At 39.3% G+C, this 16,029-nt stretch overlaps 1 protein-coding gene across 11 annotated transcripts in view; it reads left to right on the top strand.

Annotated features, from left to right (window-relative positions):
* Positions 1-16,029, top strand: part of PEX2 (peroxisomal biogenesis factor 2) — a 119,175-nt gene that overhangs the window by 14,702 nt on the left and 88,444 nt on the right. For 6 of the 11 annotated variants that reach the window (XM_019822799.2, XM_019822798.2, XM_045049769.1 and 3 more), the window contains one exon: positions 362-4,946. The exons of the other annotated variants lie outside the window; for them this stretch is intronic. In XM_019822799.2, the coding sequence (XP_019678358.1) occupies positions 379-1,296 (918 nt within the window). In that variant the 5' untranslated portion in view covers positions 362-378 and the 3' untranslated portion in view covers positions 1,297-4,946. Of the gene's footprint in view, positions 1-361; positions 4,947-16,029 lie in introns of those variants that run through there. 11 annotated transcript variants of the gene reach the window in all.

The following is a 16,029-nucleotide window of genomic DNA, read 5'->3' as shown; positions in this document are numbered from 1 at the left end:
GGATTTTATGATCTCTGCTAAAATATCTGACCAAGGAGAATACTTGGAGGTAATTTGTGGAGAAAAAGGTGCAACTTGCTACACCAGTTATTCCTTTGATGAAGGGTCAAAAAAGGAGGAAAAAAAAAAGAAAGAAAAGAAAGGAAAAGAAAGAAAAGCAAGGAAAAGAGCAAAAGGAGAAAGTAAAAGAAAGAGAAGGAAGAAGGTTGCAGTAAGAGGTGATCGCTCACTGCTCTCTGACACCTGCCAGCCCCGTCTGTGTGTCTTGGGTCATTGGTGTACCACAGTCGTAGACATGTAAGTTGAGGAGATGGTATGAGCTTGCAAACGTCTGATGTTCCCTAATTGTACTTTACCCTAGAGACCTTCAGAGAAGACATGGCTTCCAGAGAAGAGAAGACAAAGAGGACAAACAGAGTGCTAAGAATAAGTCAGTTGGATGCACTTGAACTAAACAAGGCCCTGGAGCAGCTGGTCTGGGCCCAGTTTACTCAGTGCTTTCATGGATTTAAGCCAGGGCTGTTGGCCCACTTTGAACCAGAGGCGAAAGCATTCCTGTGGCTCTTCTTGTGGCGCTTCACCATCTACTCGAAAAATGCCACCGTGGGACAGTCCGTTTTGAATATACAGTACAAAAACGACTTTTCCCCGAAGCAGAGGTACCAGCCGCCGAGCAAGAATCAGAAGCTGTGGTATGCTGTGTGTACAATCGGTGGCACGTGGCTGGAGGAGCGCTGCTACGACCTCTTTCGAAACCGTCATCTGGCGTCATTTGGGAAAGCCAGGCAGTGTGTGAACGTCATGGTTGGACTTTTGAAATTAGGTGGGCTGATTAACTTCCTGATTTTCCTTCAGAGGGGCAAGTTTGCAACCTTGACAGAACGTCTCCTAGGCATCCGTTCTGTATTTTGCAAGCCCCAGAGCGTGCGTGAAGTTGGCTTTGAGTATATGAATAGGGAACTTCTCTGGCATGGTTTTGCTGAGTTTCTGATTTTTCTCTTACCACTTATTAATATCCAGAAGTTGAAAGCTAAATTATCCTCATGGCGTATTCCTCTGATTGGTGCTCCTAACGGTGACAGTACCTTAGCCACCAGCGGCAAACAGTGTTCTCTGTGTGGAGAGTGGCCCACCATGCCTCACACCATAGGATGTGAGCATATCTTCTGTTACTACTGTGTTAAGAGTAGTTTCTTATTTGACATGTACTTTACGTGCCCTAAGTGTGGCACAGAGGTACACAGTCTGCAGCCACTGAAGTCGGGAATCGAGATGTCAGAAGTGAATGCTCTTTAGAAACTAAGACTGTGTCCTCTGAGGAAAACTGTATTGTGTTTAAGTCCTTAGTATTAGTCATGCTAAGCATACCGTTTAGGTGTTTTTTTTTTCTGAGGGGAGGTGCTTCTCTGCCACTGTCTTCTGTTCCTTTCCAGGCATGACTAAATTCTAATCACTAGAAACCACATGGTTCTAAATACATTATGTAAACAATAATGTACTACTTTCTCTAAATCATTGCATTCAATTTTTAGTGTTGAGAGGAGTGGACAGTTTTTGTCAGTATACTAAAAATGCTCTTTCATTTTGCTACTTCCTGGAAAGAGGTTAGATTCTAAAACAATTTTGGAGACTCTGGGGTGAGTGTGTATTTATTTTCAGAGATGGCGTTGTAACATCATAATCTGACATTGATAAAGCCCTGTTGTTTTAAACCTTAGGATCTGATGCCCCAGTTGTAATTTTAAGCTTTTCTCTAAAACCCGATTGTAGGGGGTTCGCTTGGCTTCATTCGCAGGCAAAATGAAGGCCACCAGAAGCTCTAGGCTGATGTTCTGCCAACTTTCTGATCCACCTGAAGTGAGGGCTTCCTGCCTAATAGTTCTAGCTAAATCTAGGACTCACTGTCATTGGTCTGCCTGGGACTATGTCCACATTTGTGAACCAGGATAGAAAACTACTACTCTTGATTACTCAGATGTGGGTGACATCCTCACGTGTGTCACATGGACCCGTAGTAGGAGAGTAGGCAGTTCACCACAGGAAACTGAAGTGGCTTTGAAAGAATAGTGGACATGGGGTAGGTAAAAACAACAGATCCCTATTAGAGTTTACATTTGCCTTTTTTACCAAAAGTCTGCATGTGGTTTTTAATTTTACCGGTGATCTAAGTTGATGAGGACATAACTGAATGATTAACTTACTAGATTGCAGATTTGAAAGGATTAAATAAATAAAGTCAACACATTTTGTTATAATAACAATTTGGTTACAGTGTTATTTTGGTAAAGTGTGTTCTGAGTAGATGCCCATACTGTCATAATTTTAACATGAAAAGAGTATTTTACATATATGCTAACTAATAGAGTTGTCAATATTATGGGGTTTTGTGTTTTTCCAGACACTAATGGCAGTACAATGTATTTTTTTAATTTTTTATTGTTATTTAACATCTCCCACCTCACTAAGTGATTACCCACATGGAGTCAGGGAGTATGACTGTTTTGCTCATCACTGGATAACATACCTCTCCAATAGAGACATTCTGTTAGCTGAACAACAAAACCTAATAATCAGAGATCAGGTTTTGTAGAAGCAGATGTTGCAAGGGTTTTGAAGTTCTTTGGCCTGGATTGGGCCAAAGTAGTCTGACCTTCTTACCTACACCTCTGGGTCACTGGCCATGGGCTTCTCTGGGAAGGGTGTGGCCTAGAGCATGGCGCCTCTCTGCAACTGAGGCAGACCCTAAAGGAGCTCACCCCATCCTCCAGCTGGGCAACAGATCCATCCTGAGAAGAGCTGGGTGTCCAGCCTAGTGTTTACCACACCTAATACTGTCTCTCCGTTGTTTTCCTTCATAGTTTTCCATTTTTGTTTTTCTTGCTTGCAAGCATGCAGACATCACACTAATGGCAGGTAGCCGTTCAACTTAACACCATTGGGTTTCGGACTGACTTGTGCACTCAAGTGCTTCAGGGAACTCCAGCTCACTGCAGAGACCTAGGCCTGCTGGCTAAGTTGCTCTGACAGTCCCAAACCCCATTCAGTCCCTGCCTCGCTGTGCACTGCCACGAGACTTGCTTTAACACTGGTGCTTCTATTCCTGTTCCCCAGTGGTCTTAGGGCTCAAGGTGCAGTATAACTGGGTCATATTTAGCTGCATGATGTATTTCTGCTTTAGCCTCAAGAACCTAACTATCATCTGTGAGTATCTCCCCTTGGGAAGATAAAAACTTTTACACTAACATTGTTTTTCCTCTCCCATGTAACTTGTTCTCAAATCAGATTTGCTACTTGTGTATATAATGTATCCAGTTGCTTCAGTGATCATATCTAAAATAGGTACCAGTCAAAGCTAACCCAAGGCATGTCCTGCATCCTTGCTCCCAACAACCCCTGCCTCAGAACTCAGTTCTTTAACTCCTCTGAGATTCAGCTTGAAATGCTTGCTTCCTGTGAAATGGACATTCAGTTATATCTACCTTTTAGGACTGTGATGGGAATTAAATAACATCATTCTTTTAAAAATTACTTACGAAGCCCCTACAGGCATTCTTCTATATTCAGAGATTTACTCATAAATAAAAACCCCTGCTCTCATAGAGTTTATATTCATGGAGGAATAATAGACAATAAAGACATATGGAAGATCGTTTCAGATGTTGGAAGTACTCTGAAGTATAAAAGAAATGGAGAGTGACAAGGGATTCTGTTTTAAACTGAATACTCATGGAAGGCCTCTCTGAGGAGTTGAAGTTTGAAAAGACATCAGAATGAGCTCAGGGAAAAAGCCAAGTAGGGGACAGGTGCCGGGATAAAGATAGGGCAAGTGCCCAAGCTCCTAGATGAGAGTCCATTCCTGGTTGAGGAACAGTAAGAAATAGAGTGACGAGAGAGGGGTAGGAGGTGAGTGAGGTGAGGGGGCCCAGGGTCAGGCCACGCAGGCTGTAGTGAAAAAAAATACCTGGATTTATTCCAAGTACGAGGAAGCCACTGGAAGATTTTAAGCAGAGAAGTTACAAGTTGAGATTTTTAAAGGATCCCTGTCATTAATCTATGGAGAGGTATGAGGAAAAGCCAGAAAACCTAGTCAGAGTCTACAGCAAATAATCATTTGGTATGAACAATAGTTGTTATTATTTCCATTAGGTTTGTGGTACATTAACAGTGTCACTATCTGAACTGGTCAGGAACCTGGAAGTAAACAAAGCTGTAGGAAACCAAAATACATTTCATGGATTCCACACAGCAAAGCTACACTCGAGGTATTTCCTTGAGTCCCCATTTAGAAGCTGCTTTATTTTGAATAGAATTCTAATGAACTTTCAACAACAGAAGAAAATAACAGGGAGGAGGGAGGGAGAAGACTGATGAAAGCAAGCATGTTCACAGTAATAAATAATTTAAAAAAAAAAAAAAAAAAACTTGTATCAGTGAGCAACAACAAACAAAAAAAACCCTATAATCTGGTGGCAGAGCAGGGACACACAGTCTCTGAGGACCAAATGAATAATTGTAATAGTTTAAGAAAATGACCTTGGATCATCAAAGTATACCTTATATTCTGTATAATTTGGTTAAGAAGGCAGGGACATTAGTATTCTTATATTTGAGGATGCCTTCAAGTTATGTTGGCACTTACAGGCAAAAACTTAATTCACTCAGAACATTTGCTTTTAACAAAAAGCTGTTTTTCCTAACAGCACTTAACAAGTGAAGTGTTACTGAATTAAGATCTTTTCAGCAGCAGAACAATTCCAAACACATTTTTTTTTAGCCAAACCAGTTGGCCATATTATCTATAGAACTGATGCTCCATGGTTCTCTCCAGCTAAAACTAGTAGATACAGCACGTTTATATTCATCACAAGTAAGTTGACAAGTATTTCGCTTATATGTCTGGGGTTTTTATTCCTTCAAAAAGCATTAAATCGTGAAATAAGACACTATGCCTTCATGTTTCCAAGTAGTCACTTGTTTTCTCTTGATACTTTTGAGAAAAAGCTGATGGTTTTAAAATGTCATCTTTCTTGAAAGTAAGCATCATTATCATTTTGTCCAATGGCCTTCATCGAATACTGCCTTGAGTTGTTTTCTGGCAATTAGGACAATTCAAACAAGATTAATACGGGTAACTCCTGAGGCCAGAAAATCCAAAAGCATGGTATTCAATAGGTAGTTCACTTTCCTTCTCATTAGTAATAATTTCTCACTAACAGATTCAACCCATCCATTGCTGATATTCCAGAGCCAATAAAACTGAAATCTGTTAAGTAAAACTGATTTTAAAATCAAATGGGTGTGGACATGTTTATATGCATCGACTTTAGAATTTATCTCAAGGAAATGGTAAGAATTTGGATATAGACTTATTGAAATGAATTTCACCATAGCATGATTCATAATAAACATAGGAAATAGCACAAATGCTTAATAGTAGGGAAATAAATAAAATAGTATAGCCATTTAATTGACTCAATGTCATATATAAGTACCTTGCAAAATTTGTGCAAAATTATATTAAATGGGAAAAGTGCACACAATGTAATATTGAAGGAAGTTGGATATTAAATATGATCTCTCAACACCCATATCTGTATCTTGAAATGAGACAAACAGACACCATGAGCTAATAAGCAGACACATATGTATATTACAATAAATGTCTTAGGTAATTCAACTATTCATTAATCTTCTTTACGTTGCCTTTTATTTCCCAAATTTTCTACATTGAGCATATAATATTTCTTGATTACACCAAAACCAGCTGTTTGTTTGTTTATTTATTTGGGAGTGGGGGGGTGGAGAGAAAGAGAATCCCAAGCAGGCTCCTCACTGTCAGCATGGAGCCCGATGAGGGGCTTGAACTCAGGAACTGTGAGATCATGACCTGAGCCGAAATCAAGAGTTAGATGGTTAACCAACTGGGGGAACCAGTTATTTCTTTAAAATCTTGGCCAATTTTGTTTCATTCAATTAAAAGGTAAAACATCTGCACAGCTAGTAAGCAAGTTAATATGACTTTAGAAGATAGAAGATCCTAAAAACCTGAGAGTATCCATTTTTTTTTTGCATGACAATAAAATCCTGCCTTTCTGGCCAACCATAACTTGAAATAGTCTGAATTATTTCATACATTTTGAATTAAATATTAAACTTGGTTCCACATAATATATACATTTCTTAACCAGCTAGAAGTATATAGGCAACAGAAAGGTAAAAAGTGCCCACTCCCTTTTCCAAAAGTATTTGATATTTTTATATAAATGCATGGTATTTTTAAATAAGTGTAGTTTACTTATTTTAAAATATCTAGAACTCATACACCAGATCAAAACAATTGACATGAATATATTATCAATTCGCCTAAGCCTGTAAGATGCCTATGTTTCCTCAACTAAGAGTCAAGACCCAGGATCTGACCCAAGATTGTATATTCCTCCCAGATATGGATACAAAAATGCTGATATTTCTGAGGTATTTTGGGGGGTTGGTTACTAGTAAGACACTGCAAACTTGAACGTCAGTTGAGACTTTATCTAAATAGTCAAAATTCTGAATTAGTGGAAACAGAGAGTTTACTGCCCCGAGAGGTGTCCAGGATGGTTCCCTAATAACCAACCATATCTCACTAAGTATTCAGGAAATAGTATTCCTGTCCTGACAGCCTCTATCCTTTTAAATCCACACCAAATTCTAAGAGCACTTTTTTAGTCAACAAAAATTATAAAATACCACAGTATGGTCAGTTGCTTTAAAAATGCTTTGCTCCAGACCAAATACAAAGAACAAAAATACATTCTTTGAGAGCAGGCACCCCCTATCCAATATTGCATGTGATATTTCTTAGTGCCCTTTCTCAAACCTACTAGAATATTCAGTGTCAACTAGAGAACTCTCTCAAAAGCAAAATTGACTATGAGCTCAGTAAGGACAGACTCTTACCTCTTTCTCTCTCTGTCTCTGTGTCTCTGTGCCCCCGTGCCCCCGCTCCCACCTCTCCTTTCTTTTCCTCTCTCTCTCTCTCTCTCTCTCTTTCTCTCTCTTGACACTGCAGCCAAAAACAGTGACTAGCACAATACAGTTGCTTAGTAAGTGTTTAAAGAAGGCCAGAGAGTTGGGGGTTTGATCATGAAGCGCCTCACAAACACTGAGCAGAGCAACTAATGGAATTATTGTGGGGAAATTTCTACAGGCTCTTCTTTAACAGTGTAGAGAGGACAGCACCCCCAGTTTGTCTTTTGTCGTGTATCTTAGGAGTGCCATTTTTAATTTAAAATGTTCTGTGGCATTCTTGCTTTGAGGGAAAACACAGTTGGAACTCAGGAGCACAATAAGAGAATTAATAACTTTTCATTGAAAATACATGCAATTTTGGAGCTGTCAATTTCAGCTATGTCTCTTTAAATACTTTTTCTTCTAGAATCCAACTGGGTAGATGAGATTTTTTTTTTTAATTCCATTATAGAAGTAATAGCCCTGTTTTGGTGTTTTGTAAGCAGATAATATTCTGCTAGTGACTGTCTTTGCAGTAATGCATTGCTCTGAATTCTGAATTCTATTATTTTACATCTACAGCAGCTTAAAGTGTATTTTTTTATAAACAGCAAACTTCACCTCATAAAAATTCATTACATAAGGGCATAAACAAGTGCTTTTCCTTCTAGTCATTGGCAGTAAGTGATTCATCAGTTTTCCACAGAAAACCAATTTCGTTGCAGATGTTCTGTAATTTCCAATCTCCCTGAATTGTGGAACCATATCACACAATCCCAATGCAAGGGATGTAAAGATTTTTTTTTTTTTAAGGTCTGTGCTTAGCCTCTTTAAATAGGATTGAATATCATTTGCTGTCTCATCAGTTTTATTTTTAAAAATTAAGTAATCAGGCCCCTATTCTTTCCTTTCTTGCCTGTGTTGATTCCACACATGGATGGATAACTGGAAGAAGACTCAAAACCCCAAAATGACTTAATGTCTGAAAACTTATTTTCCCAAAGTCAAACTAGAAATATTAACAGGAACAAAATTTTTCCCAAGTCTAAATTCTTTCTTTTTTTCTTTCTAGATATTTACTTTTATTCTTTCAAGCCCACAGTGAATGAGAAACAAAAGTAAGGGCGATGGAAGGCTGAGGGTATGTCCACCTTTCTATTAACAATACAGCCCCTAACAGATATCCTTGGGAAAATCACCTCCAAGACTCGCTTGAGTTTAGTTCGGTTCAGTGTTTCAAAGTTGACATATGGGAAATGGGCATTCAAGTATTAAATAGGGAGTTGAGAGGGAAGAAATGCCTGTAGATTCCATGATAGTTTAAGGCCATATAGTATAAAATAAAAAAATTCTCAGAAATGCTGGCAAAGAAAAGGTTAAATATCTTCTTAAAGTCCAGTCTTTTTAAAAACACCTCAATCTTTAAATTGAGAGTTTGAATCAAAAGCATGGTAATTAAATTTACTAACAATACAAAGCTATAAGGTATAGCAAGGGTGAAGTGACAGATTTTCAAGACCACCAATTAGATTCTGAAGCTGATCCTTATTCACCTCTCTGCCTTGCATTGCATCTCTGGTTACCCACATACTTCTTTTAATGAGTTACATAAGGAAGGGCCGTGGACTTCTCTCAGCAGGGCCATTTTCCGCAGAGGCCTCTGAGTGTGTTTTGAGAAGCATAAATATCTGCGTGAGTCTGCCATGCTCCCTGGAATCCCATCATCAATGGAGAGTAGTGTGTTATAAGGGAAGAGCATCATCTCTAATATCTAATACACTAAATTACATGGAATGTGCTGCCACCTCTAGTGTGTTTCCTGCTGGCACCAAGCAGAGACTAGAAGCAGCCAGAGAAAGGGCAAAATTGGCCACTATACATGCAGCCATAAACTTTGGAGACATCAGTTAAAACCTATTCTATCTTGGGACACCTGGGTGGCTCAGTCAGATAAGTGTCTGACTTCAGCTCAGGTCATGATCTCACAGTTCGTGAACTTGAGCCCCGTGTTGGGCTCTGTGCTGACAGCTCAGACCCGGAACCTGCTTCGGATTCTGTGTCTCCCTCAGTCTACCCCTTCCCTGCTCAAACTCTGTCTCTCTCTCTCTCTCTTAAAAATAATAAAGCATTAAAAAAAAAAACCCTATTCTGTTTTCTCATCCCCTGAACTCCTCAATTATTGCACATTTCATCTTTTTACTTACTGTTCAAGTGCATTTTAAACTGGCTTCTCCTTTATACAAACTGAAATTTAAAGCAATGAGAATGATTAACCATAGCCTTCTGCCTCCCTTCAATTCATAAAAAATGATTATTGAACACTTTCTTCAGTATGTTGAGCACTAGGAATCCCAAGATAAGTAAGAGATCAGAGTCTACCAAAGGAGAAGAAGATACTGAGAGTGATTAGACAAAATGCCTGGAGAGCCTTGAGATGTGAATAGTTTATTCCATGGGGGACCTGTAAAAAGCCTTGGTAGGAACACAAGACATCTTCGGGTGAAACAAAAGGGCATTGGCATGAAAAAAAAAACAAAACACTCTTGAGAGTTAACACATAAATCCTTAAATCCAAATTCAGATGAATACTCATTCAATAGATAATCTTTAAAGATCTACAGAGTACCAGACACTGCTAGGTAAGCACTGTGGATGGAAAGAGAGAGAAAACACAGGACATGTTTCTGCCCATAAGGAGCTCACAGTTTTCTTGAAAACCACTGTGGAAAACAAGATCTGGTTAGAGCAAGGGTTTGTACATGAGCAGGGTGAAGGCAGGCTCATAACATAAGGCATCATTTTGAAAAGAAAGCACATATTGGTCATCTCAAGTGGAGAGCCATGGGGTCCAACAGGAAAGCTAAGGATGCCTGGGAAGACACAAGTGGAAAACAAGAGACAAGATCCATGACAGGAGACAGACTGAGTAGCAAATGAGGTTTGACTGAACCCAAAAATCTTTAGCTCTGCTCAGTGGCTGGTACTCTTCTGGAATTTTTTATTCAGTGAGAGGAGTGTTATATAAATCACACTTCACAAAAGAAACAATGAAGTAATTTGTCCCAGGTTACTGTGCAAGTATGGGAACTAAGATCTTTCTGACTCAAAACCCACCTCTTTCTACAATATCAAACTGCTATTCAATTTTATTTCTCAATTGCTCCCAGAGGCTCATTGTGCAACTGGTTTGTCCATACCTTCTGCATTACTTCAGTCTCAACAAAAATCAGGAAAGTATCAGAAAGAAAAAAAGCTTGAACTACCCTTTAGAGTATTGGCCACAATAGAGCAGACACTGGTTAGAATGTCCTATTTGAGTAACCATACTATAATTGAGAAATAGAGAAGGTACAATGTATTCTTGAGCTACTTGGATACTTGAGAGGAAAAGTCTATGTAAGAATCTCTTTTCATCCAAGAAATGGAGATGATTCAGAAAGGAGGGAGTATTCTGTTTCCTCAGACTCCACACTGTGCCTAGTCTGTGATGGTATTCAATAATTATTTAAATAAATAGAAGAATACATGTCAAAAGGTAAAGCATCACAGAAGTTTATTTTAACCTACAAATTGTCAAAGTCATTTTCTGATGGTGCTGTTTTTAATAAGCATACCAAGTATTGTTGGCAGTATACAGAAATGAGCATCTTCTTATATTACTGTAGGACTGTAAATTGTTTGGGGGAACAGATTGGTTATATGTATCAAAAGCTTTAAAATATGCCTCCTTTTTCATGATAAATTACAGTGTCTGTGTGTTTGTGTATGCACATGCATGCACGCTTGTGTGTGTGTGGAGAGAGAGAAAACGAGAGAGAGAGGGAAATTTTAATTGGCTTACATGATTATAAAGGCTGGAAAATCCAAAATCCGCAGAGTAGGCCATCAGGCTGGAGACCCAGGAGAGCCATTGCTGCAGTTCCAGTCTGAAGGCCAGCAGACTGGTGAATTCTCTCTTGCTTGGAGGAGGCTGGTCTTTTTGTTCTACTCAGGCCTTCAGCTGATCAGATGAGACCCAACCACAGATTGGAGGACAATCTGCTTTACTCAGTCTGCCAATTTAAATGTTAATCTCATCCAAACACCCTCACAGAAACACCAGGATAATCTTTCACCAAGTATCTGGTCACCCCATGGCACCAGCCAAGTTGACACATATTTTAACAAATACAACCTTGTGATGGAGGGCTGTCAGCAGATCAAGGAAATATTCTTAGGAAGATCCTCATTAAACATAGGCATAAGCAATGTGTCTCTGAGGCCAGAGTGGAGTGAGGGGCTTTTTTCTAGTTGTTAACGAAAATGTAGCAATGATCTGATGCAATGAATGCTTAAAGAGTCGACACAGTTTTGTTACCTCAGGCATTTGCATCTCTGGGAACTGGCCCACAAGGCCCAATCTTCAAGTGGTAATTTGTTACGCAGCAGTAGATAGCTAATACAATAATACTTTATAATACTGAACCTGATTTTAGACTGTACTCCTGCCAAATGGCAATAAACTATGAAAGGCAGCCACATAAGTCAGAGTTAACATTATTTTCATTTTTCTTCTGCATGTTGAAATAAGGTACTTTTAATTAAGTAGTAGTGATAGTATCCTAAATTCAGTAATACCTGGTACACCATAAAGATGCACATTTCTAATCACTTAAACTACTTGGATTGAAATATTGTTTTAAGCAGTTAGCTTGTTTCATCAAATTAATGACAATGACCGATTAAAAAAAAAAAAAGGCATTGGGTGGTTTCTCTTGCTGCTATTGCTGTTTTCATCTTGACTGCCTGTCACATGGTAGGCGTTCTATAACTGAATATTGGTGAATGGGTTTCCCATAAATTAAATGAGAATTCATTTTTTTTTAATGATAAAGTATTTGAGTTTCACCGAGTTCACGGGTTTACTGTACCACTGATCTTTTGAGTATTTATTTTCCTTTATTTCCTATAATTCTGATTACACAGCTATCATTAAAAGTAGGTATAAGGCATCCCTGGATTTTCTAAAGTTCACATGATGCCTGTTCCAGTCATTTTGGGGAAAGACCTACATTAGTACCTGTTTTCGCTAAGCTCAATAAATCCCAAAATAATCTTTGCTATTATGAGAAAAAGGTGGAAAGCAAAAATAGCATTCAGCATTTTGTTTGAAGCAAACCCGTATGAAGGCATCATGCACCCCAAACAAGAGTGACACCATCAAGCTCCTTACCTGGCTGGGAGCTACATGCTGCATCTCAGCATCGAGCCACCATAGCTTTGAAGTGTGTCTGTGAGCATCTGTGCTTTATCTTGATTTATGTTGTGCATTTGTTAGCAAGATCTGTCCTAAAGTCTCGGAAAAGCCTCGGAGAGGTTATTTTGGGGGTCTGGGAAGGCTCAAACTTTTTTTTCCATATAAATTAACGGTAACTACATCTTCATTTTATGCCATTTTGGCTTATGAGGGATTTCATGGGAATGCTCTGCTTCCAGATAGCAGGGCAACCTGTATTGTTTATGTAATTGCTAGAGCCAATATTTTACTTTGCTGAAAACATTAACTCCTAGGCCCTCCCATCTGTTAGAACTTGTTTCTAGTCTCCAATGAGGGTTAATTAGTTGGAAGATAGAACGTGTTCCGAGATGAGCGGCAACCTCCTGAACTAGGAAACTGGATTTTTATCTCCTTCTATTTATCCTTTGAAAAGGCAGAAGTCACATTAGCTGTGTAACTAACCTGCTGGCTAAGTTCCTCTTGTCTCTCTTAGTGAGCTGTTTTCCTTTGTCTGCTTTTTTTTTTTTCAACTTTCTCCGTTGCAAAAGTCTTTGAAAAGAAACTTGACTTTTATCAACTTACAGTCTTTTTCAAACAAAGTTTATTTTCCTTAGATTCGTTGGATTCATTAATTTAAATTAAAACAAGATCTGTGATATTTATCATCGTTAACTTTCTTGCTTCAGTTAAATATAGATACTTTATATCCGAATACTTATTTATAGTCAGGCCGAGTAGCTGGGGCAGGGGATCAAGAGCAGCTGGCTCCAGGGGTTCCCAAACAGACCAGGTTGGGTCACCTGCTGCTGACAAAATCCAAAGGCAGTGAAATGAGCAGTGGTGAAACAAGAAAGAAATTTCTTTCAGTGAGGCCAACACCGGGAACACAGTAGACTAGAGTCTCAAAGACTGTCTCCAAAGTGCTGAAAATACTTCCGGATTTACATAAGGAAAATGTGGGGCAAAGGTTAGTGGGTAGGCTCAGGTAGATGGTGAAGGTTAAGTGGATCATTGTCTTGGAGTCAATTACCAGTGGGGTTTTGCTAGCTCAGGGCAGTTCTTCTGACGGAGAGGGTAGTTTTGGTTCCCATCAGGGTATGCTTTGCCCTCAGGGTCTTCCGCTTGAATGGAGAGAGGAGCTGGAGAGAAGAACCCACCTAGAAAGTTTGAGGTCAAAATGGAGGCAGCCAAACTCCTCTTTCAGCATACTGAACACCTCCATTCTGAGATAAAATTGATGTGGGAGATGTAAAATATATCAAGTCAAAGCAACTGAATTCAGAACCACAGACAACAAACACCAGGCTATGCAATTCTTTACATTAGAGAAATCTGGGGAATACAGACAAACAATCTAGCTAAAGTTAAATCAGAATTTCGTCCACCACAACTTGTGCTAGAGTAATCACTCCATTCAGGTAGGACTTTTAGGCCAAAGCAAATCTGGTACCTTTAGCAGAGTCGTAGTGAACGGTAGAGCAAATATTACACAGCTATGCAAATATTAAAAGTTAAGTATCCTCTGGGGCTTTTATATTTTTTCCCAAATCTTTTTATTTGAGGAAATATTCCTATTACAAGAACCAAACCAAGTTCTGCCTCCCCCATTCCATCATAGGTTTACTGGCCATGACACTCATTTGGCAAGTAATTATCAAATCTCAGGCTTGAAAGAATTTTGCAAGAATTCCTCCATAAAATTTTTGTCAGGTGGATACCCAGACTCTTATTTTGTTACTTCCAATGATTGGACTCACTGTCTCCCGGGAAAGTACCAGTCATGCTTTTGATCAGTTTTATTTACTTAAGAAGTTTACGTGCTATTTTGAAATAGGTGCCTGTTGGTCAGAATTCTGCCCTGTAAAATCATTAGAAATAAGTCTAATCTTCCTAACCCAAGAGAATCATGTATCTCCTTAAAGTGAAAACAAAACATGGCTCTCTTCCTTTTATCTAATCAGATGGCTCCAGGCTTATCTACCCTCACTCTGGCACCAACACCCACACACCCACACTGCAAAGGGTAGCTGGGTCAAGGTGTAAATTGGGGGCAAAATTCGGGCCACACTCCCAGTGCTAAGTGGTGAACCCCCAACATGGGGCTGTAGCCTCCCATAGAAGGGGTGCCTTTTATAATACTTACAAAGGCACCTTCTGTCAGGTTCACCTGCCAGGCCACTTGCAGAACTTGGTTTATCTGCAGAAATTACCTTCTTATACAGACACAGATGTTGTGTAGTGGGGGGATCTGTGTTCCTTACATGACATGACATCAAATCTCCCCTCTGTGGGAGATTTTTCTATTGCCAGATATTTCTATTGCCGTCGCCATGCCTGCATCACCAGCTTCTCTAAGATGAATTTTTCTTAATCTATGTTTTCTTCTAAAGTTACATATGTATGGGACACCTGGGTGGCTCAGTTGGTTAGGCATCAGACTTCAGCTCAGGTCATGATCTTGCAATCCGTGAGTTCGACAGCTCGGAGCCTGGAGCCTGCTTCAGATTCTGTGTCTCCCTCTCTCTCTGCCCTTCCCCCACTCATGCTCTGTCTCTCAAAAATGAATAAACATTAAAAAAAATTAAAGTTACATATGTATAGACAATAAATTGTACTTTCACATCCTCTTTAGTATTCCATAATTTAGCTCTTCAATAGCTCTTGTCTAATGACTTCATCAAAGTTGAACTCTTTGACCTGATTTTCAAAGACCATCATAAATTGGGTCTAACTTGAGACTTTAACTCTGACAGGCTCAAAGCTTAACTATCATTATCCCCAAACCCACTTCTTTACTATGTTCTTTTCACTGTATCACCTTCTATCCAGTCACCAGGAAAGGAAACTCGGGATCTGTCTCCATTTCTGCTCTTCCTTCACTCTCACATTCAACTGGCTCCCTAGCCTGGGGGGAATTCTACTTTTGCCTTCTTATAAGTCTTCTACCCACTACCATTTCTACTCCTTGCCTGAGTTTAGATTGTTCTCTCTGACTTCCTTGCCTCCAGTCATCCAACCCGTCCTTTACAATGAGGATTGTATCCAAATTTCAAATTCATCAGGCTTCCACACTTCTCAAGTCTCTGATGGTTTTTTCTTTTTTGTAAAAGGAAAAATAATTAATTTGGCACTGCATTCAAGAGTCTTTGATTCTATCCCCCATTTGCTCCCCACAATGGAAACACCATCGACTTCCATGGTTGTGGGCTTCAGATGATTCAGCTCCCTTTGTGACTAGTGCTTCCTAATTCTTCCCAAATGCCAGCAGCCATCAGGGCTATAAGAGCCTGATTATCTTTGTTCTAGTGTATGCCAGTTAGCAGACTTAAATAATAATCACTCTTAATAATCAAATTAGGAACTAATAGTAGGGATTAATTTATTGTGACAAGAATAAGTCCCCTCAGAATGATACTTCAGATTTTAACATGATTTCTACTGTTATTCTGTCCTTAAATGTCTGCTATAAATGTATCACTTCCACTCTTAGTTGACTCTGCCCTGCTGTAAATGGCAATGTCGTATTTGAGTACTAGTTATTTGTACCTTTGCTTATTATCTTTCACTTTGTGATTTTTATATACTTTCATACATTTTTCTTACATTTCTCTTCCTTCTCTGCAAGTCCACAGAATATGAAATCGTCACATAAGAGCAGGATCACATGGGGATACCTGGGTGATTCAGTTGGTTGAGTCCGACTCTTGATTTTGGCTCAGGTCATGATCTCGTGGCTGTGAGTTCAAGCCTTGCTTTGGGCTCTGTGCTGACAGTGTGGA

This window comes from Felis catus, chromosome F2 (genome assembly GCF_018350175.1).
Source record: "Felis catus isolate Fca126 chromosome F2, F.catus_Fca126_mat1.0, whole genome shotgun sequence".
Classification (NCBI taxonomy): Eukaryota; Metazoa; Chordata; class Mammalia; order Carnivora; family Felidae; genus Felis; species Felis catus.
This window is presented reverse-complemented; position numbering and strand designations above follow the sequence as displayed.